This window comes from Camelus bactrianus, chromosome 5, assembly GCF_048773025.1.
Source record: "Camelus bactrianus isolate YW-2024 breed Bactrian camel chromosome 5, ASM4877302v1, whole genome shotgun sequence".
NCBI classification, from domain to species: domain Eukaryota; kingdom Metazoa; phylum Chordata; class Mammalia; order Artiodactyla; family Camelidae; genus Camelus; species Camelus bactrianus.
Window position 1 is genome coordinate 60795350 of NC_133543.1, and position 23149 is coordinate 60818498.

Sequence of the window (23149 nt, forward strand, 5' to 3'; positions counted from 1 at the left end):
CACATTCCTTAAACAAAAGCTCTCTTACCTGGGAGACTTACTGCAAATAATTCACTTTCATACTAACCTCATGGATGTAGGTATTCTGAGTTTGCCGAGGGAGCTTTGTGTAGGGGTCACAGTTACAGGAGGTGACCAAGCTCTTAATGATTTTGAGGGATAGTCCCTATAAATGTATGAAAACTTGGTACCAAAATTAAGTAAACATACCCAAGTTCTATGTTCTTATCCAATCAAATTGGTGCAAATATATTTACCTGCCTTTGGAATTATGCTCAGGTAGATTGGAACTGTCACAGGGCAATTGAAGAGGGTGGAAATAGATAGCAAAAGGAATAGTAATATACCGCATCTCATTCTCCCCCAAAATCACTTAATTGAAATCACGCTTAATATAGGATCCCAGCTACAAAGCAAAGAAGTCACTTTAACACAATAAAAAAAAAAGTCACTGGGAAGATCATGTTTTCTTGTACAGTTTAGAAGTACTGTATTGCCCGTGTGTAATAGTTTTGGCTTTCTGGCTATGCATGCCTTTGTCAAAGTGCCTATTGAGGTTTTTCGTTTACTGAAATAATCCAGTTTTTCAAGTCTTTTTTTTTTTCTTTTCTTTGTTGAAAACATCACAGTCCACTAAGTGGTTTACATTTACACAGGGCGGTTTGTTTTAAACGCTAGGCATTATTAGTATGTCAATTACACAGGCCACTTTCCACCTGCTTAGTCATCACCTTCCAGCTTCAATAAACTGTGACTTAAGTGCTGAGGACCATAGTCCTTTTATTCTTGAAGTCTCAATACAGGAAACATTTGTAAAAAACGTGCTCTGGTAAAGTTGCTTACATAAAGTTGCTAGATAAATGATCCAAACAGAGGTGCACATTGTTTGGCCAGCATTTCACAATGTGGTGGTACTCGCATGGCCGATGCTGGATTGAAGTGATCCTCCCCTCTCCTAGTTCTGTTGGCTAGCTACCTCCTGTATGGGGTCATCCCCTCCTGGTGTTACCAATCAGAGGGCATTTCCACAGACGAGAATCACCTGCGAGAGAACAAGTATCGCGTAATCGCAGGGCAGCTCACAGTTTCCCCCACTTATGCTGATTGGGAAGCAGGGAAAGAGGGCATTCCACAGATGGCTGAGGGAAGAAACGTTGGGGCTAAGCCCTCGTGTTTGTTTTTCTCTGCTCTTGTAGGATAACATTGTTTTCGAGATGACTGATGATCAAATGGTTTTCAAATGCTGTAGGTAGCCCTCTTGGAGACCCCTGTGGAAAGACTTGTTTGGAAGAAAGAGACAATCAGTGGTTGGGGGTCACGCTTTCCAGACAGCCGGGAGAGAATGGATCCATCGTGGTAGGTTGTTGGATTCAGTCCACTGATAACATCATGAAATCACATATTCTGGGGGTGACCTCCACATAATTTGGTCTCCTTTTATGTTTTATTCAGACTTGTGGGCATAGATGGAAAAATATATTTTACATGAAGAATGAAAATAAGCTCCCCACAGGTGTTTGCTATGGCATGCCCTCCAATTTACGGACAGAATTGAGTAGAAGAATAGCTCCGTGCTATCAAGGTAAGGCATACTGAGTGGATCAGGAGAAACAAGTGAATGGCTTTAAAAATGTTTTTCCAATTTTCAGTTTTGGATGGTCTGTCAGGGGTGGGGGATCTTTAAAATTTCTGTGTTCTTTTTAACTGCTTAAAGTATTATTTCCTTTCCTTTGTTAACCCAGTTGTAGTATTAATTTTCAAAAATGTCCTGTGGGTTTTTTGGACTAGGAATTCTACAGTTTTAATTTGAATAACTCTAGCATCTAGTTGATAATTTCCCACTTTAGCATTAAGTATATTTTTAATTCAGTATAAGTGAGCCTGATGCCCAGCAAATGTAGGACACTTAAAATCACAAAATTAGATTGAAAAATCTGATCAGAAGGAAGAAAGCTGTTTAAGTTTCTTCCTTTACCTTTAGTTTCCAACAATAGTCAGACTCAAAGTATAAATATAAGCATATCTTTCTCAGTCTTTTTTTTTTTTTCAAATTCACATGTTTTCCTTGAAACAGTAAGGGGTTGGTATCTTAAGTTTGAAAGGTCTTTCCATAAATATTTTAGATCATAGGTAGCATTAGTGCATATAGAGCTAGGACATAAACTGAAATGAACAAAGTTAGAGGTGAATGTCAGCAGAGAAATAAAAAAAAAAACACCTGCAACAGAACTAAAATTCTAAGAATGTGCCTTTCGAAAGAATAAAATATATGTGAATGCCAATTTCTAGTTTTCCTAACCAAAATGAATACCCCAATGTCCAATGAAAATTCCTATTACTGGACAAAACTTGGACCAAGTATGCACATTGAGTTATTGATTCAATTAGTAATTAATTGGGGTCTTTCCTCCTTGGAATGTGATATAATAGAAAAGATTATGTCACCTATATTCCTAATTTGCCTTTGAATGCCAAGAAGTTAAAAGGTGAATTTTAACTTCTCGATTGTGGTTGAAACTTAGTCCAGCTACTCTTCTCTTTTTTGCAGTAGTTTATAGTTTACACTTTAAAATATTTCACAGTAGAGGGATCTCTCCCTGGCTGGTGGTAGATGCCCGCATGATCATTTGAGGTCTTGCAGTCTCTCCCTAATGCAGACCTGACCACCCTGAGTCATAATCTCTGGTCCAGATGAGGACTTTCCCCTCATGAACCTGGTTTCCTTTAAAATCAAGTGTGCAGTGATAGGAATTAGCTGTATAGGCTGGAGGGAAGCTGTCAAAGCACAATCTAGTAGAGATGCAAGTTAAAGATACCTCAACTGCATGCCCCTCCCCACCTAGCTGGCCCTGGCCCGGGGCTTTTAATTGACCCACCAGGCGACTTCTGAAGTTCTAATGGTGTGAGATGATGCGCTTGACCACTTAATGCTCAGCAGCTTTTGTCTTGCCACTGGCCAGTTCCTTCACTAAATACTGGTGCCTACCTGGATGTAGATTTCAGTCCTCTACATTTTCTCATGTGTTCTCTGGGTGACTCTATCCAAGGGCTGATAATGTCCATGGATAACAATGTGCACTCATCCTCGAACTCCAAAAATTTTATATATATATATATATAAAATATATGTGTGTGTGTGTGTATGTATATAAACCTAACCACATTCTAGAAAAAAAAATCATGATGGCAGAAACCTAAGATACCTAAAATTATGGTAAATTTTTTTAAACAAAGTATGTATGTATGTGTGTGTGTGTGTGTGTATATATATATATCCAGAGAAGATATAAAAAGGAGTGAAAATCATGACAGGGAGTGGTAATTATAAATGATGTAGCAATTTATTTAACTTTTCTGGTTACCAAAGCCAAAACAAAGATATGGTCCTGATTGTTCTTTTCTTAGAGGTTTACTTATGTCAGTTCCTCAGGAAAAGCAAGCTTTGTGCCCATAGTAAGTTTCACAGAGCATCTGTGCATGGGGACTTTGTGATAAGACACCCTCCATCTCCCTGCCCATCTTGACTCAGTCTGTTATTTTCAGCTGGGCAAAATCTAGGAAGCCTATTTTAAATGGAAACCTGGACCAGAAGCCACAAATCTTACCTCTGTCTTGATACTCACCTGACAGTTTTTTGAGTGTAAGCTGCTTCCTATGAAAAAGAGGCAGAGTAGATATTTTTATTGCTATTTCATAGACATGGTTTGAGGGTTAATATAGAAGAGATTTGTGATCTTAAATTTTATCAATTACTATTTTTTAAAATGTTACTCCAAAATGTAGACCTTTAAAGGTAAATTTATAAGGATTTATAAGAAACAAAATGATACAGATTTTGTCTTTATTTTTAAATAAAATCTTGAATTATTTTTTCTACTTTTTTTTAGATTATGTAAAAAAATTTGGAGAAAATTATGGATCATGTCAAGCTGGGATATCTAGTTTTTACACAGAGGTAATAGTCCAAAAAATAGCTGCTATGAATGTTTACAGATAGTTTTAATTCTACTGAAAACTCAGAAGATTGATATTAAGCTTGAAGTAAAAATTATGTAATACCTGAATAATACATCTCTTAAATTTGACTGTATTACAACTTAATTTTCATCACTCAGTATTCCACACATATATTGGGGAAATATTAATATTTAGATGACTGTGACTCCCAGAACCAACTGTCTAAATGAAAGAATGTTCCTTTCATTAAGAATTTAGTAGAAATGAAAAGTAGCTGTAGGTTAATTTAGGCATTGAAAATATTATATTATTTTAAATGACTAGTTGAGGGGCAAAGAAAGCATGTGAGTCCACATTTTTCATTAGAAAGTATGACAATTGGGAGATTTAAGAACTTAATATTACCCTGTTAAATCAGATAATTCCCAAACTCTTATTCTCCAACACAACTGCATGTACAGTTGTCCTCAACTCCCACATCTCCCAGTTTCTCTTAGAAACCCATTATGAATGTATGAATGTTTTCTAAATCTATGTAGACAGTCTGTATCAAGCCTTGACTTAACAATTTCCATAAATAGTACCTACTGTGTTAAAAAAATAATAATAATGCCTCTTTCTTACTTTATATTTGAAAGGACCTTTTTTTTTTTTAAGTTTGGATTGTTTGGGAAATACAGAAATGTTGAATAGGTCTAATCGCTGAAAGGTTTCATATTTCACCAGAGAAGTAAGCGTTTGCTCATTCCAACTTTCCCTCTTTCTTTTTTCTAAATTCCTACATTTGTCATCAAATATGTCCCAATCCATTTGACTTAGTTTTTTCTAAGTTAACATTATTAAGGAAACTAGTCATTGCCTTTTTGCAAATTGAAGTAAATTAAGTCCATTTTTAACTCTCAGTCAACACATGATCATCTCTGGAATGAGCACTAATGAATTACTCAGATATGATTTACTTTAATGGAAACCACATTGCCTTTTTTTTTCCCAAAGCTTGCTCTAGTGTTCAGTGATTCTACCTTTGATTTTAAAGTCCACTGATAGTGTGAAGTGAGAGTTTCAGAGTTTCTCCTCTGAAATTCTACTTTTAGGTGAAAATCCATTAGCTGGCTTTTCTGGCCTTTTTTTTTTTTTTTTTTTTTTTTTGACAGGTTTTTTAAACGCATAAAAGGCTCATATTTCAGAAATCTATAAAAATGTATTTTTGTCACTATTTACTTAAAGTGTATATTTGGAGGAAGTTTTGGGTAGTGAGATTCAACTTTGAAATGATGATTTTCTTTTTTTCTTACAGGATTTAATTGTAATGGGGGCCCCAGGGTCATCTTACTGGACTGGCTCTCTTTTTGTCTACAATATGACTACAAATAAGTACAAGGCTTTTTTAGACAGAGAAGACCAAGTAAAAATCGGAAGTTATTTAGGTACGATGAAAATTGACAAAGTTGAATTATCTTTGCCTGACATATACTAATAATTATAAATAAGGGAAATTGTACCTTCAAAAGAGCAAAATGGCCATTTCAGAAACTGCCTCTTTAAGGATCTAGTCTATGAAACTTTAGTTAACTCAATATTTAACATATGTAACTATTATCGACACATAATTCTTTGATTAGAACTCCTGGTTTAGTTTACTCTTTGTAGTAAGTCACATATAAGCTTGTATCTTTATGCAGTCAACGTATGATTATAAAGGTAGCATCTATTTGAGTGCCTGTCACCTCCTTGGAACTTTTGTAAGCAGTCTACAAGAATTAACTCATTTAATCATGAATGAGTGAGTAAGTAGAGTTTTTTCAAGGACTAACTAAGTCAGTGGGACTGCGGACAACATTCTAGACAATGGGTTACATTATGAAGCATATGGGTCTAAAAACAGCTCATTGACCTTTGCCTCATAAATTCTTAGAATATTTCCCAGAGCTTCACTATTTTTATCTTTCTCCTTCTTTAATAACTCAGCAGTAGGATACTTTATATTTGTTCAGAAACACAGGATATTTTTCTGGCATTAATGCCCTTGTAGTAAAAAGGAATGCTTTTCCTATAGTTTCTTAGAAAATACAGATTTGTTTAAATCATGTGTGCTTCAAATATAAACAGCCTGTACTTAGAAATAATTGTGAAAAAAGCAGTATTTTTCTCCCATTCAAACTGAAGGAATTCATTTGCAAACACAGGGACCTCATTAACAATTCAACATTTACTTATGTATGGTTGAAGGCTACCCTGAAGCATTGCAAGAAATGTAATTTAGTGTTATGCCTTTTATCACAGAATAAAATAAGATTATTTTACTTTTCATGTCATCATACAGCTTTATCACAATAGGAAGATTTCAGGGCAAGAAAAGTTGAAGTTTAGGACTTTTTCTTTTAATTAAAGTTCAAAATGTTACGTTTTATATATGGTAAAATATTTCTGTTGTAATCCTAGAAGCTAGCATGTCCTGATACTGTAGAGACTAACAAATCAAATGTGAAGGTGCTATCTTTAATTTTTAAGGCTTAAAAATATAAGCCACATGACCAGTTTTATAACACACATATTAATAATTGCTTAAAGCATGTAAGAAATGACCAATGTTGAGTATTGCTGCTAAAAATTCTTAAAACTGTTTAGCATAGTCATTTTAAATTCCTTCTCATTCAGTTCTGAGTGGATTGATGATGAATTCTGTGAATGGATTTAAGATCATCTGTTTTACCCATTGCAAATGACAATTCTCATACTTTTCTCCATTTTTTTTTTTTTTTTTTTTTTTTGAAGGCTACTCAGTCACAGCCGGTCATTTTCGCAGTCTGCATACTACTGAAGTAGTTGGAGGAGCCCCTCAGCATGAACAGATTGGTAAAGTAAGAATGACATTGTTTTTACGTTTATTTCTTCCAAAAGGTTCAAGTAGATTGTATGGGACAATAAGATAGTAAAGGAAGAATGGCAAAAATTCTGAGCAGTGAGGCTAGAAATGGTGAGCGGTGTGCTGTGTTTAATGGTAAAATTGGTGAAAATGGTACGGCTTTTAGGTAAAATTGAGCAGAAGAGTTTTAAGGAAAATTATGTAAGTCAAATGAGGCTCTTCTTTCTTGTGAGTAATTGTTTCTGAGATAGAATTATCTCAAGATGTCAGAGATTACATTCACTGGTAACAAGCTTGTGGCCGAAGGGACTGCTAGACAGCTCTGTTTGCGGTAAGACTAGAGAGAATAAAATGTTATTTCTCGCTCTAGTTTTTATTGCATTGTTGTGTAAACGTTACTAAATTTGTCTGAGCCTTTCTTTGAAAATTAAGGCAAACAAATATTTTCTGTGCTCTCTTTAAGGGACCAGAAAGATTGTTCATGAGAAGGTAGTTTTACAAAGAACACGTTAATGTGAACATGATTCCTTAAATCTTTTGTATCAGTCTGAAAGGGATTTTTAAAAAATATATATTTGAGCAATTACAAGTTATGAGAATTGATGTTTTGATCAAATGCAAAAACTTTACCATGATAGGAGTCCAAACGTTCCCTAATTTCTTCTCCTCATTGCAGGCGTACATATTCAGCATCGATGCAAAAGAGCTAAATATCTTACATGAAATGAAAGGTAAACAGGTAATATGTCTCTCCCTTTGGTATCACAGAGGGCTTTGGTGAGTAACTCTGTTTTTTCTCAATGACTGGATGTGGTTTGCCTTGGAGCAGCTTGGGTCTTATTTTGGAGCTTCTGTCTGTGCCGTGGACCTCAACGCAGATGGCTTCTCAGACCTCCTCGTGGGAGCGCCCATGCAGAGCACCATCCGGGAGGAAGGGAGAGTATTCGTGTACATCAACTCCGGCTCGGTAAGTCCCCCTGTCTGCAGACTGGAAGCCACGTCTGGAATTGGGATGGAAAGTGATGCTCTTCTTATTCCAGAGTTCTGAGACTTACAGATTTTTAGGCTTATTTTACTGATGAAAGTAAAAATACTGGTGTTATACTGATGTTCTAAAAATGAAATGGAGCCTGATGATGAATGGGTCTCTGTCTCTTTGTGGTATCTCAGAAGTAGAAGGTCATTTGTGTGGAGTTTCTCTATTCATATTTTGTATATGTTCACGGCAGTAGTTGACATTTCTTCCACTTTTATTATGATCAAATCTAATTGGAAAGATTGATTTATATACAACCCTAAAAATGCGGATTTCCTTTGGTTCAGCAGTGACTGTCGTTATATAATTTGATAATTATGAAGCATTACTAGAAGTAGAAGCTAAAGTAAGAAATGTTGTTAATTGCTTGATTTGAAAACAATTGGAAACAAAGCTGTGTTTTAATAAAATGTTAATCTGTACAATTCATATAGATTATATTCTTGATAAGAATGTAAAACTGACATTTATGCCAAGTAGATATAGTAGTTGTTGAAATAGGTGTTTACTTGCTTCTGGTTAAGTTTTAAGTGATGGGGGATATTTTAGAGCGAAACTGACCACTTGACAATTCAATTTAAAGATCTCTGCTGGCCTGATCTTTTCAGTCTATCTTCTTGGCATCAAATCAAAAGAATTGATAGGGCCTCAATGAGGTGTTCTTGGCCTGTTTCTTTGATTTAAGAGCAAGAATAGATTTTTGAGAAAGTTGGTTCCTAAGTCACAGCATTTTCAATTAGGATTTAACAAAGTAAAACCTGTTTCAAGAAAGTATCTTATTTAATCAGTGGTTTCAGAGCATTTAATAGATTCTTATAATAAGCACCAGACTAAACTCTTTACAGTTTAAGAGAGAATACCCAGTTGTACAAAGCTGAGAGATTTTCAAAGTTTCAAATATAGAGCAGGAAAGTTATTTAGGCATTGGGATTTCCTAGACTGTTTAAACCTAAATTTAATAGAAAAGGTGTATCACCTACAAAATGGTCATTGTATCTCATTAATAGTGAAATCAGGCATTGCTTTTTCTTATGTAGATTTCACATTTCCTTGTCCATCAGTGGTTGTCCTACATCCTTATTCTGCATAATTTTCTTTGTCTTTCAGATTCTTTTTTTTAAACTGAAGTATAGTCAGTTACAATGTGTCAATTTCTGATGTACAGCATAATGTCTCAGTCATGAATATATATACACATATATTTGTTTTCATACTCTTTTTCATTAAAGGTTATTACAGGATATTGAATATAGCTCCCTGTGCTATACAGAAGAAATTTGTTTTCTTTCTCTTTACAACTAAACTTTTTAAGGACAGTTTTAAAAGTAGCATATATACCTAAAATAAGGCAATATAGGACTGTTTATTCCCACTGAAATCTTAAGCAATCTCAATATGAAAAACAGATCAAGGTGGAGCTCCTTTGCTTTAAGAGCAAGGGAGGAGTTCTGCCCATTAGCCTACCTCCTTGTCCATCCTCACTTTGACTCTGAGATACCACTATTGAATACTGAGGTTAAATTTATCATTGATTTCAGCTTTTAAGACCTCTGGCATAAGTTATTCTTCCTTTGTTTCCTTTTCAGCTTCCAGTTTCTTAACTCTAAAAAGACACTAACTGCTACCTAACGTTACAGTATATATTTATTGTTTTGGTTTAATGTTACATTATATATCATTTTGATTTAATGTTACATTATATATCGGTTTGACTTGCTATTGTCTGTTCTCCTGTTGGAGTGCAGACACCATGTGGAGAAGAGTTGTCTGTCTCATTTACTGCTGTTACCCCAGGGCTTGAAAGAGCCCTGGACAAGGAGGGGCTCAATAATTGTGTTTGAATGAACTCAAGAAAGACTGATACTTGAGTGAATTTGGCTTCCACTCCTGCTACTAGAATAGCTCTCAGGGGTCCCCAGCAAACCCTCGGTTGCCGTTCTGTGACTAGAGAATACTTGAAGAGGAATGATCACTTCTTGACTCTCTCCCCCCGAACTTCAGTGCCATTGCATTGTTTTTGGTCTGCACCTTCTCATCCTTGTGGGGTCCCTTCTGTCTTCTGCTCTTTAAATTAGGCATTTCTCTAGGAGCAAAACAAGTAGAGGAATTTTTTGGTTGGAAAATAAAAGATGAAGGGTGCATCACGTCAGGAAGGGGAAGACCACGTGTGTACTATGGGAATGATGAACAGACTTGTTTGAGGAGAGGAAAGGATCTGTGATGAGTCGGGCATAGAATTGTATGGGATTTCTTTAATACAGGGGAGTGACATGATCAGAGTTGAGAAAGAGGTCTGGCTGCTGTTACTGCAACAGCTCCTATTGAAACATTATTGAATCAAATTGTAATAACTCATCTTCCAACTTCAGAGACAGCAGTTGACCAATCCATGCTCCATTGCTGCTGGAGAAAGATTCCAAAGGCCAGATTCAGTCTTGTGACTCTTCAACTCAGAAGAGGCTCTGTATTGGGTTTTTTTGTTTTGTTTTTTTAACTGAAGTATAGTTGATTTACAATGTTGTGTTGGTTTCTGGTGGACAGCATGGTGATTCAGTGGCACATATATGTACTCTGTTTCATTATAGCTTATTACAAGCTATTGAATGTAGTTCCCTGTGCTATACAGTAGGACCTTGTTGTTTATGTGTTTTATATATAGTAGTTTGTATCTGCTAATCTTGTTTTCTAAATTAAGAGTACATTTCTCCCAATATTTAGAGTCCTACACCATAAGACTCCAGTATGACTTTTTTGTTTCATTCATTATATAAACTGTTCATTATAGCCAGATACTTTGGGATTTGTGTTTTACTGATTATTTTCTCCATATATCAAAACTGTGCCCATCCTTCAATAGCCACCTTGATTACCACCTCCTTTATGAAATCCCTGCTGACTCTCACAGTTAGATACGCTCTCCTTGCTTCTTGATCCTGCACAGCAGTCTGCACCTTGAAGTCATTTACATACTTGTGCTAAGCCTTCCCTGTAACTGGGGGCTTCTTCAGGAAATGGGGTGTCTTACACACACTGCCATGGCCCCTTTCACCTGTTCACTCTGCACCGTGCATTGCCTTTTCTAGGAACTCATTAAGTATTTGCTAAATTGAATTATCAAAATAATTTATTGGATTTTTAAAGCTAGAGATCGTGAGTTTGACAATTTATGTCCTCTGAGCTCTAACTGTACTATTATATGTGTTGACATACTTGATAAATATTTATTGAATTGAACTGAGATGTGTGTACTAAAACTCTATCTGTAGTTTGTCCAACTTATTTGAAGCATTAGAAAAAAACCCATATCCAGTTACAACAGTAAATCATGTGTAAAGTTATCATGGAATGTTATAGTGACACCTTTCTCCCTCTTTCTTTCTAGGGAGCAGTAATGAATGAAATGGAAACAGAGCTCATTGGAAGTGACAAATATGCTGCAAGATTTGGGGAATCTATAGTCAGTCTTGGTGACATTGATAATGATGGCTTTGAAGGTAATTAAAAGTATCTAATTTGGTACTTGATTTCCACTTCTAAAATGGCACATGGAAGAGAATATAATTGGAGTTTTATGTTGTTTGCCTTTCTGTAGAAAATGGAGCTAGATGGGTATGGTAAGTGCTTTTTGCTTTGTTATTATATCTGATTTCTTCTCACTTGTCAGTGGTTGATTCTTACCACTGTTAATAAAGAATAATATTCAAAGTGCCTTATTTCATTGATTCTAAGGCACCATTTGATTATAAGTTGCATCATTGTTTTATGTGCCCCTAAAAAAAATGGTGCCTCTTAAACTGTGGCTTGCTATTTTTCTATTTTAAGAAGGACTTAAAGAATGTGGCAGTGTGGGTGGAAATGTGTATTCTAGACTCACTGGTTCGTAGTATTTAACTATCAGTGCATTAAAGACACTGCCCAAACCCAGCAGCGGCGGGGCAGAGCTGGAGCAGGGGTCTGAAAACCCCCTGCCGTGCCCGGCTTTTCGTGCTCAGCTGCTGCATTGTCGGGGAACTTGGGGTTCTGAGCAGTGGTAAGGGGGCACCTGGCAGATCTAGAGTCAGCGGTTATTTACCAACCCATATGTATGCATTTCAGTAATGGACTAGATGGGACCATCGTAACCATGACTGTTGCCCAGGTATCAGTCCTGCTGCGGAAGTACCTGTCTCTGTCAGCTTCCCTCTAAAAACGCTTTTTCCAATCTGATTCTGAGCAGTAACTAGCTCTATTAAAACTGTGCCTAAAATGATGAACGATATCAAAGGAGAGAGTATAATTCCTAGGGTTCAGCAAATGAATATTTGATATTTCCAGGGCTCAGAGTCATCTACTTGATGTGATCATTGGCAATTGATATATGGTAGAATTAGGTAAAAACTGACTTGGATGCTAGAAATAAGAGAGTCCTGTAACTTCGCACTTTCTTCATTTCCTCTTACGCCTCAATGCTTCATTCTACTATATATATGTCTCTGTATATATACATATATATCTCTTTATATAGCAATGCCTTTATTTTCTAGGATAGATTTTGTTGAGAAATTTGCTTATTTTTTTTTCTCATGACTTTGATACATATTTTATTTTCCTTGGGTAAGCAAAGTTTATTCTAGGAGGAACAACTCATCGAGAGATAAAACCATTTTAAAATATACATATATGTACCGTTCATTGTTTCTAAGAACTGTTTAGAGCTTTAGCTTTTTAAACTTACATAGTTATCAAAGGAATCAAGCCAACCACAAAATAAAAATCAACAGAATGCAGTAATCCATTCATAAAAGACAGTCAAATGCTTCACTCTACTTTAAATCTATGAAATATGTTACTCTCCAAGGAGAAAGCTAGTTGGTTATAAATATATGCTTCCAGGGAGCCCTATTAAATGTAAGGTAATATAATTTCGTATACAAATAGTACCATTTCAGGGTTTGTTTTATCGTTTTTAAAACAAAAGGAGATTTTAAAAAATAGATGTAGAATTTTTATGGTTATGATTACACATAAAATTTTACGTTAAAATATATATAAAATGTTATGGTGGATGTTACATTTCACAAGTAATTGGCAATTCTGTGATCTTTACTGAGTTCTTATTTTTGTCAGTTGTAGCATGCCAGGTGTAGAGTATGTGCGTGAATGAATGTATATAAAGGAAATAGTGGCACTCTTTTTTTAGAGTTTTACAAGTAAATGGACTATAGGATTAGAGCATGAAAAAATAAACATTATTTAAGTGGAGAATATAAAGACCCTAATAAATATCTACCAAAAACCTCCTTGTTTCTTGCACCTTGATATTTCCTATATACAAAATAATGAAAATTTTTCTTTTAAAAACAAAGCCGTCTTTAGTAAAATACTCATTTTGTTTATTTACAATTCCTTCTATATCCTGTTTTAATTGACACATCCAAAGAAGAATATTTGGTGTTTTGAATGTACTAAAATATTTGAATGTACTAAAATACGTGCACACAAGAAATCATTTTTGTGGCATCTAAATGTCAGTGACACACCTGAGTTATTCTTATAATCAGATTGAGTTATGAAAATGTCATGGACAGAGGCAGGCTCCCTTAGAGTCACTCCAGTGCTTGGGAAGATCTGGGACAATTTTCCAGTGAAGTGAAGGACACACAGAAGGTGTTCTGTCCATGAGACTTAGAAAGGAGAAATTTAGAGAAACCTTCAGAGCACAATGGGGTATTTCAGAGTGTGTATGAGGACCTGGCTTTCATATATAGCACTTTGTGTCTTGGCGTCCTCAGCACTCATCTCCTGAAAATACTGTCTTTATTTGAAGACTGTTACTCAAATGAATGTTTTCAATATTTCAGTGTACTTTTGTGCTATGCATAATTTCATTTATAATTCACAACATATTTATATCCAGTGGTTACATTAATTCTGATTCACTTCAATGAAACGTTTATCATACCATATGTCTTTTTCTAATTTGTTCCATTTTTCCTTTCAGTTTTATTGAGATATAATTGACATGTAACATTGACTAAGTTGAAGGTATACAACATAATGATATGTATATATTGCAAAATGATTACCACAATAAGTTTAGTACCATCCATCACCTCACATAGTTGCAAATTTTTTTCTCTTGTGATGAGAGCTTTTAAGATCTACTCTTAGCAACTTGCAAATATGCAATATAGTGTTGTTAACTGTAGTCACCATGCTGTACATTGCATCCCCAGGACTTACTGATCGTGTAACTGGAAGTTTGTGGTTTTTGACCCCTTTCACACAGTTCCCCTACTCTCCACCCTGCCCCCACCACCATCTCTGACAACCAACAGTCTGATCTCTATTTTTATGAGTTAGGTTTTTTAATCCCATATATAAGTGAGATTACACAGTATTTGTCCTTGGCTTTCTGGCTTATCACTTAGCATAATACTCTCAAGGTCCATTCATGTTGTTGCAAGTGACAGGATTTCCTTCTTTGTTACGGCTCAGCAGCATTTCTGCTTTGCCCACAGGTGTGTGTTGTCTACATTTTAGATGTTAGCCAAGACTGTGCTGACGTGGGAGTAGGCTCAGTGTGTTCTAACTCTTCACTGAGGTCTTTAACTCATTGTACCATATCTGCCTGGATGAGACAGCAGGGCACCAGTGTTTTATTTTTCCTTATGTGAGTCCCTGTTCTTTTCCCCCATCTTTCCAATTTTCTGAGATGTGGATGAGGTTAGTTCATATTCATGGCAGAGTGTGTGGGGTTGTATAGAAAAGAGATGAAAACCCCACCTGTTCTTTGTCCCTCCATCTTTAATCTTAGATGCAAATCAGACTTAGTGTCCTATTACCATGCGCGGTTTTGTGGTGTTTTGCATAATAGACCTCAGTTATTTTGGCATTCGTGAATCAATTTTTCATTGTTCTTCAAAAGAAAAAAATTAGAATATATTTCCTATGTCCTAAAACAAGCCATTTGCTAAGATAACCAATTAATTTGGCAAAAGTCCAGCATAACAATTTCATCAAAAGTATGAGAAAGTTACACACTGGGTAATAGAGAGATCTGCTCAACCAGTGTGACCAGATAAACAGATGATAGCATTTCATATTTCATCCATAAAATAGATTTGGTTTGTTTAGGTTTTTTACATTAAGCCTTATCATCTGACTTTTAGACTATGTGTTTGAATTCTTTTTTTGAGCAGAACCATAATAGAGTTCTATAGTTGTAATAAGCTATATGCTGTATTATTATTTTATGTGCTCTTGAAGTACTTATATATTATCAAATCATTTATTGAACACTTCTTTCACACAAAAGAGAAACAGGTACTCGGAGGGGAGAGCACTGTCCATTACTCTATTGATAATGATTTTATAGAGCGTGGTGATGGAGGGCACAGGCTTTGGAGCTGGACTGCAGGGTTTAAATCCCCACTGTTTATTTGTTTGATAGAGCTTTTGTAAGAGTTACTTGGGTTACCCGTGGGTTATGTAAGAATTACATGAATTACATATGCAAAGTACCTGCATGGTCAGCATGATAGAAGTGCTAGCTGATGTTAAGATTACTATCATTGTACTAATGATTATTGTTATGATTTATACCAGCAGAGTGAAACAAACATTCAAATGAAAAGTAAAAACAGTTGTCAAGTCTGTTGGGGTTTATTCTCTGTGTTTTGTCCTAATTGAATTGCATAGGCACAGGAAAACATTTTATTATTAATAATGTGTATTCTCTTTATTTCTATAATGATAGCTAGGACTTTGGTACATTCTGTAATAGATCCACGGGTCATTCTAGGAAGGAAGAGTTTAGATCTATGTATGAAACAGTCAAAGCCTGAATACACTTAAATGTTTTCTGCTTGGAATTAAATTGATCTGAGCCTTCTTAATGTTTTAGCTGAAAAGGCTCATCTGTATTTTTTTAAGATATTTGCTTAATGTAAATCATGAGTGCTAGTAACTGATAAACAGGCATTCTTGCAGTATCAACAACTTCATAGCCTGACTTCTTAAAAAAAATTATTTTTTGTTCGTTTGTTTTGATGGAGGGGAGGTAAGTAGGTTTATTTATTCACTTTAATGGAGGTTCTGGGGAATGAACCCAGGACCTCATGCATGCTAGGCATGTGCTCTGCCACTGAGTTGTACCCTCCCCGTCATAACCCGACTTGTGATCTTTTCATATGTTACCATCAAGAGTCAAGGCGCAGAATTCTAGTTACTCAAGAGCAGCCATGGTGATTGAAGTATAAACCACCCCTGAGTCATGAAGCTGCCGCTGGTCTTGTCTTCAGTGGCTACAGGACACCTCTTCCCTCACTCCTTCCCTTTCCCTCCCTGTGTCTCCCCTTCATGCTCTTCCTCCCCACTCCCCCCCCCCCATGTTGCTGGATGTATTCAATCTACACATAAACGGCTCCAGCTATTCCAAACTGTCAGTCTTCTCATGCGCCCTGCTGCCTCCTGCTTCCCTGCTGTTGCACAGGCTGCGTCCTCTGTCTGAACTGCCTCTTTCCTTTTCTTCACCTGCCTCTGACCTATCAATACTTCCATCTCAGTTTGGTCATCACCTATGAGAAGCCTTCCTGATTTTCACCACCTTCTCCTCACATGCTGCATTGTTACTTTTCCTTGCTGTCTTCCCCACTAGACCATCAGTTTCTCTTTGTGGTACTGCCCTGTAGTGCTAGCTCCTGGAAAATGTCTGGTATGCAGTAAGTGCTCAGTAGTTTCCCACTGAATGAGTAAATGATTGGGTGTATTTGTTTATGAAAATTTAAAATAGTTTGCACAAGTCCAAAGAGGCTAACCTTGGTATGTCTAAGCAAAATAGGTATAAGATGGGTCTACGATTTAATTTTATATGAAAACAGAAAAGCTTTCCCATTTTTAAAATTGTACAGCATTTGGCATAGAGTTATGTATCAAAGATATTTTTATTCCCATTGAAATAGCAGTAAAAAATGACCACTGTAGTTGTTAAAAAGCTTTTAGATCTGATGATCAGTGATAAGTAATGAATATCATGAAAGCAAACTTTCTGTATTTTAGGTTTCTATTAAAGAAATAAGAAAACATTGCATATAAATAAACATAAGAATATACCCAAATAAACAGACATAATATTTGGTAAAAATAATGAAATGCTCTTGCAAATGTAGAACATTATTTTTCCCCCATGTGCCATGTATTTATAGCACTTAAGTGACCAAGTCATAGTTTCTATATTCTCTTGGTTTTCCTGTGTGAAAACATATCCTTAACGAATACCTTAATCACTTTCATTGGATTAATCTAGAAGTCATTTTGCAAATGAAGTAAAACCTAGAGCTCAAAATAAAGATTCTCATGGTTATAAGATTTATAGATGATAATAGCTTATGAATTGCTGCTCTAAGCCCTTTACATGAGTTATGTCCTTCTCTTACCATGAGGGTGAGCTCTCTTTGACCCTGGGCTGTAGGGGAGGGAACCGAGATGCTGAGAGGTTAGGAAGTGGGCCCAGTGCAGCTCAGCTTGCCACATGGGCAGCGCTGCAGTCAGGCCCTGGCGCTCCGGCAGTGGAACCTGTGTCCTTAGCCATTCTCAGCTTGCCTCTCAGACCCTGGCACTCCAGGCTTCTTCCGTACACAGACTTGTACAATTCTTGATGTGCATCCTGTTATGACAGTGACATTATTTTATCATTTTTTCCTGTCCAGCCAGAAGTGTCTTTAGATAAGACGTTTTCTTCTTTTATTGTGGGAGTATTAACAATTTTTGTTGTTTTTTTATGTTTTAAACATTTTTTAATTGAAATAACAGTTGGTTTACGATGTTGTGTTAGTTTCTGGTATACAACATGGTGATTTAGATGCAGGCCACTACCAACTACTGAATGTAGTTCCCTGTGCTATACAGTAGTGCCTTGTTGTTTATCTATTCTGTATGTAGTGGTTTGTGTCAGCTAATCCCAAACTCCCAGTTTATCCCTCCCCACTGCTTTTCCTCCCTGGTAACCATAAGTTTGTTTTCTATGTCTGTGAGTTGATAAGGAGTTTTCTTATGTGATACAAATTAAGGAGCATGAATGTTAGTTTTGAGGGCTGCATTCTTTGTGTTAAGAATGTCTTTTCTGCCATTTACATTCTTGCGTAGATGTTGCTGTAGGAGCCCCCCAGGAAGACGACTTGCGAGGCGCTATTTATATTTACAATGGACGAGCAGAAGGGATTGCACCAGCTTTCTCACAGGTAGGGTCCTGTTCTAATTTCAAAAGAAGCATTGGTAATAAAATCTTTCTTAAAACTTCCAGGATTAATGTGGACTTATTTTTCTTAATTTTCTCTTTCAAATACTTAATACTGTTTCACCATTTCTTTATAATAACAATAGATGGTCTCATTTTTAAGGTCATTAAATAACTCTTTGAAACCTTTTTTTTTTTCATAAATAAGAATTCTGGTTCACTTCCATTCGAGTTTGTCTTTAACCTATTGAGGATTTCTCTCTGCATTTCATCAGTTTTATGTTCTGAGGTTTTATGTATCCAGACTATCCCAAATAAGCCCGCTTGGATTTGATTAACTGTCTTGCCTATGGCTGAAGCCCCGTGGTTTACGGAGATTTCCCAGGGAGAGCTTGAGCTCCTGTGATTGCTCTGTGTTCCTTTCAGCACCAGACAGTAAGAGAGGAGCACTTTAATAAAGTTCTCCCATCTAACTCTGACTTGACTTTCATATTTTGAAAAAAATCAGGGCATTTCAGTGTGTAGGAAAAAACCCATATACACATGCAGAGAAGTTTTTCCAAAGATAGTCTTATGGAAACATTAGCTAATACTGTTATTTATGATGAGGCAAAAATAGGCAAATGGTTCTCTGCATAACATGAAAGATACACACTTACCTAGTAAAGAATACTGATTCTCTTAGAGTGGGTAACACCCGAGACTTGTAAATCGGGATCTGGACATGAAGCTAGGCACGTGGAACAGGAAGCAAGTATCTGCCTTCAGTTGCCCTTGTCAGATGCCAGGAAGCAGCCTGGCTAAAAAAGGTGGTTTTCATCATAAACCTGAGCCGTAGGCACTGCTGAGTGGTTGTTTGGTCATTCATGTTACTCAGGGAAGTAAACTCAGTGCCTGAAAAAAGACTGGGGAGAGAGTGTCAGCACTATTCTGGGAGATCTGTACTACGTCATTTTCCCTTTGCTTACAAAGTAAAGAAAGCACATTTTTTCTTGTCACAGAATAGATGTCAGCCTCCCACTTCAAGCTGGAAATGGCTCCTTCTCTTAGACGTGTGGGTTTGACTTAACGACAGTGCAGTGGTTGGTCATGTGCCAGGGCTCATTATTTAACTGACTTACTGCTTCTCTGGGATATTAGCTGTTCAAACCCTGCTTCCCACTCAACTTGGCTATTTTTCAGAGAATTGAAGGACTTCAGATCAGCAAATCACTAAGTATGTTTGGACAGTCTATATCTGGACAAATTGATGCAGATAATAATGGATATGTTGGTGAGTATAAGATTTACTGTATTTTATAAATTGAAGTAAGCTCTACTGTGGATGCTGCTTTATTGTGAGGTACCTGATTCTGGTATAGAGAAGTTCCAATTTACTACTGAGCTTTTTTTTTCCCTTCACTCTTAAAGCTCTTTTGAATTCAAGGATGGATCAGTCATAATCAAGTAATTCCTGAGCTTTACACTTTTTGTTACTGAACATTTTATTCCTTGTTCTTGAAAAAAATTAAAAACATTCATAAAAATAAATCAAACATACAGTGATGAAAAGAAAGATTTTTTTTTTTTGTACTTTGAAAGGAGATTTCTGGGTGAATGTTTATAGTCCAAAAATTGAATTTTGTTTTAGTAAGGCTATCTTTATAAGTTTATATCATAATGTTTATGTTCTTATTATATTATAAAGGGGTGAATGTCATTGTAAATGAGCAGATTCAGACAAATGTGAAATGAATCTTAAGATGTAAACGTATCTTTTCTAATTAATTTTCTGTAAATAGTGTTTTGATATAGTCAAAAGGTGATACGTAGTTAAGTATTTATGGCTGAAAGTAATTCTCTTTGACTAATGATAATCATTAATCTGTGTTGTTTTTTTATCCTCCAGATATAGCAGTTGGTGCTTTTCGGTCAGATTCTGCTGTGTTGCTAAGGTAAAGTTGATACATTTCACTGCTTAATGACAATTGGGCCTAATTGTAAATGATGGGAGGCTGTTTTTAAAGTCAGCAGTGGTGGTGACCTCATAACACTCTTTTTGGTACCCTGAAATTTAATTATTGAACTTTAGGATACTTGCCTCACCTTACATAGATATATACTTAAATCATCAAAGTCAATATTTTCAGAAATTTAAGTGAAAATTTCTTTTGATTCATACTGGACATATAATTGAATATATATACACATACTGTTAATAAAGCAGTTTCATGAAATTACTTGATCAGTGGAAACTGACAAAACAGATATAATTGTCTTAGGGAAAAATAATTCTGCTTTAATAGGGATAATTTTATTTCCTTTTTAGGACGAGACCTGTTGTGATTGTTGAAGCTTCTTTAAACCATCCTGAGTCAGTAAATAGAACAAATTTTGACTGTATTGAAAACGGAATGCCTTCTGTGTGCATGGATCTAACACTCTGTTTCTCATATAAGGGCAAAGAGCTTCCTGATTATATCGGTAAGGGTGCCCTTGGAGAATTAATGCCTGACAGAATGTGCATCTCACTCATAAATCTCATGGTCATGTTTCAAGCCCTCGCTCTATGTCACCATGGAGGTTTTTAAGTCAGGAGAGAGCAGCCACCTGAAAACCTTGCTTCTTCATCTTCTAGATTCCCGGCTTATTCTAACCAAGGAGGGGGTCACATCAGGGCTGTCATTTAGACGTTATGGCAAGAAGCAAAGCAAGAGTATCACTTGCTGTATTATTTATGGTGAAGTAACTGAACTTATTAATCTGTAAGATCTCTTTAGAAGAGAAAAAACATCACAGCTCCTCCTCTGTTCTGTTGGGCTCCGTTCAGCCTTGACCTGGCTTAAGTTGGAAGTCCTGAAAGGAGGAAAGTCCTTTTCTTCATATTCCATGCTGTTTGAGTCACTAAAGAAGCTTATCTAGAGTCTAGACCCTGGCTGTAATTCCCATAAAGAACACACGTATCTTACGGATTTACTGTGACTCTCAGCTCCTAAGGGTCATGCCCATTTCCCTCTACATAAGCAGCTCGGTTATCTGCTCTGGAGAAGGTAGCATTGATACAGGTCTTCAACATTGCAGTTAATCTCCAGTCACATGTATGTGACTTTAAAAGCATTAAATTTTTTTCTAGCAGGTTAATGTCCCCAATTATGTTATATTTAAGCTAATATTAGAATAACTGCTAATGAAACTAGCCCCTAGTAGGAGAGAAGCATACCTGAGTTTACCATTTGAACTTTAATAATTCATAAATTTTACAAGCCCCACAAGACCTATCAAGAGTGTTTGTACCCATGACCCTCCAGGCTGTCATCCAGTCATCATGAAGGGTACCAAATACCTACTGATCCAAACTGTGGATATGTGACAGAGGCCTCAGTCTGAATTAGCCTGTAATAAGTACAGAATAAGCCTGGTGTCTCTGCTTTAGATCAGACCCATTTTTAGTGGCGTTCTGCAAAAGTCCTGATGAAAGATGCAGCGATAGGACAGTGGGCAAAACCTGCATCCAGTTATCAATTGGAGAAGTGGCAGCTTGAGAGAGTGACCCTAGTAACACAGTAACACAGATGAATGAATGGATTAGCCTGAAAGATACACGTTAAAGAGATAGGACTATGTCCCTTTATGGAAAATCAGTGCTTGTACCACCAATTCCAGAGTGACCAAATATTTCTTTAAATGCTTGAAAACAAATATACGAGAATCAAGTAATCATAGAATTGTTACAGAAACATGCTTTATAGTTGTCATAAAAGGACTCCTTGGGAGAAATAACAATTCACATGGTAAGCATATTTAATAAAACCAGGGCATTTTACCTCTTACTGCAAGCAGATTTTTATTTACCCTTCTTTGGTTTATTCTTTGTCTGAACTAAGGGTGATGAATTTGTAGATGACTGTTTCCACCTCAACTCTGTCTCTGAGGCACTGAATCTCAGTTATTGTAATTTTGAAGCCAATTGATTTGGGGCTTTATTTTCTAAATAAAAGGAAAGTTGAAAGATTTATTTGCAGTTTGTAGGAGTGATGTAGGTTTTATTCTTATGTTTCCTTGAAATAAGTAGATAAAATCCTTCCAAGGAAGAGTAAGTTACTCCTAAGATGTAAATGACAACTTGAGGAATTATATGAATTATTTTAAATATCACCTATGAATTACTGCTCCTATGTAATGAATGACACCTCAGCAGATTTTTAGATGTATCTTGTTTTGCAAAGAATCCTTTTATTTTTCAATTTTTTTGAGAGATGATTGACATACGGCATATTAGTTTCAGGTGTACAACATGATTTGATTATTTGTGTATATTGTGAAATAATCACCAAAGTAAATCTAGTTAACATCTGTCACCATGCATAGTTGTAAAAGGTTTTTCTTGTGGTAAGAACTTTTTCTCATGGTACAAGTTCTTCTGGTAGCTTGAAAATACTCAGTACAGTATAATTAACTATAGACACCATGCTGTACATCCGATGACTTATTTATTTTATTACTGGCACTTTGTATGTTTTGGTCTCCTTCGCCCACTCCTACCTCTGGCTCTGACAGTCACCACTCTGATAATCAAAGAACCCTTTTGGATTCAAGAAGTAGCTCTTTCTTTCTTGGTAAGATCTGGCTTGGAATTTTTTGGTTGTTGTAAATTTTCCTTAATTTTTTGCTTATTGAAGATCTTCTTTAGCAGGTGATTATTTACTCTGTCAGATTTGAAGTAAGTTCTTGCCAAACTGCCAGAATATTTATTAAGGGAGTGTCTACCTATATTTGTTTGTTTTTGCCTAAAACAACATTGGAAGATCAAACCAGAAACCAATAAACACAAGAAGAAACCATTAGGGTCTAGGGCTGGAAAGGAGATGACTGTCAGTCAACTCTTTATATAGGTTTGCCTTTTAAGCCATGTGTTTGCTCTACATTAAAAAAAAATCAAAAGAAAAATAGCATCCCCTCAAATTAGAAACAAATGGAAATAAATGAAACTAACAGTATATGAAATTAATTCTGTGACCATACAAGATAGAATTATTCAGGTGACATTTGAGTGCGTACTCTGCCTGTAATTCCTCAGTCAGATGTTCTAAGGACA

General features: G+C 36.1%; 1 protein-coding gene across 4 annotated transcripts in view; it reads left to right on the top strand.

Annotated features, from left to right (window-relative positions):
* The window catches only part of ITGA4 (integrin subunit alpha 4), a 220415-nt gene that overhangs the window by 162421 nt on the left and 34845 nt on the right, over window positions 1-23149 (top strand). For 2 of the 4 annotated variants that reach the window (XM_074363988.1, XM_074363987.1), the window contains 12 exons: window positions 1250-1356; window positions 1453-1582; window positions 3888-3955; window positions 5255-5384; window positions 6733-6818; window positions 7500-7562; window positions 7653-7790; window positions 11242-11353; window positions 17985-18079; window positions 19258-19348; window positions 19964-20009; window positions 20384-20538. In XM_074363988.1, coding sequence (XP_074220089.1) covers window positions 1250-1356; window positions 1453-1582; window positions 3888-3955; window positions 5255-5384; window positions 6733-6818; window positions 7500-7562; window positions 7653-7790; window positions 11242-11353; window positions 17985-18079; window positions 19258-19348; window positions 19964-20009; window positions 20384-20538 — 1221 coding nt within the window. Of the gene's footprint in view, window positions 1-1196; window positions 1357-1452; window positions 1583-3887; window positions 3956-5254; window positions 5385-6732; window positions 6819-7499; window positions 7563-7652; window positions 7791-11241; window positions 11354-17984; window positions 18080-19257; window positions 19349-19963; window positions 20010-20383; window positions 20539-23149 lie in introns of those variants that run through there. The other 2 variants (XM_074363989.1, XR_012507070.1) reach the window with 2 other exon arrangements.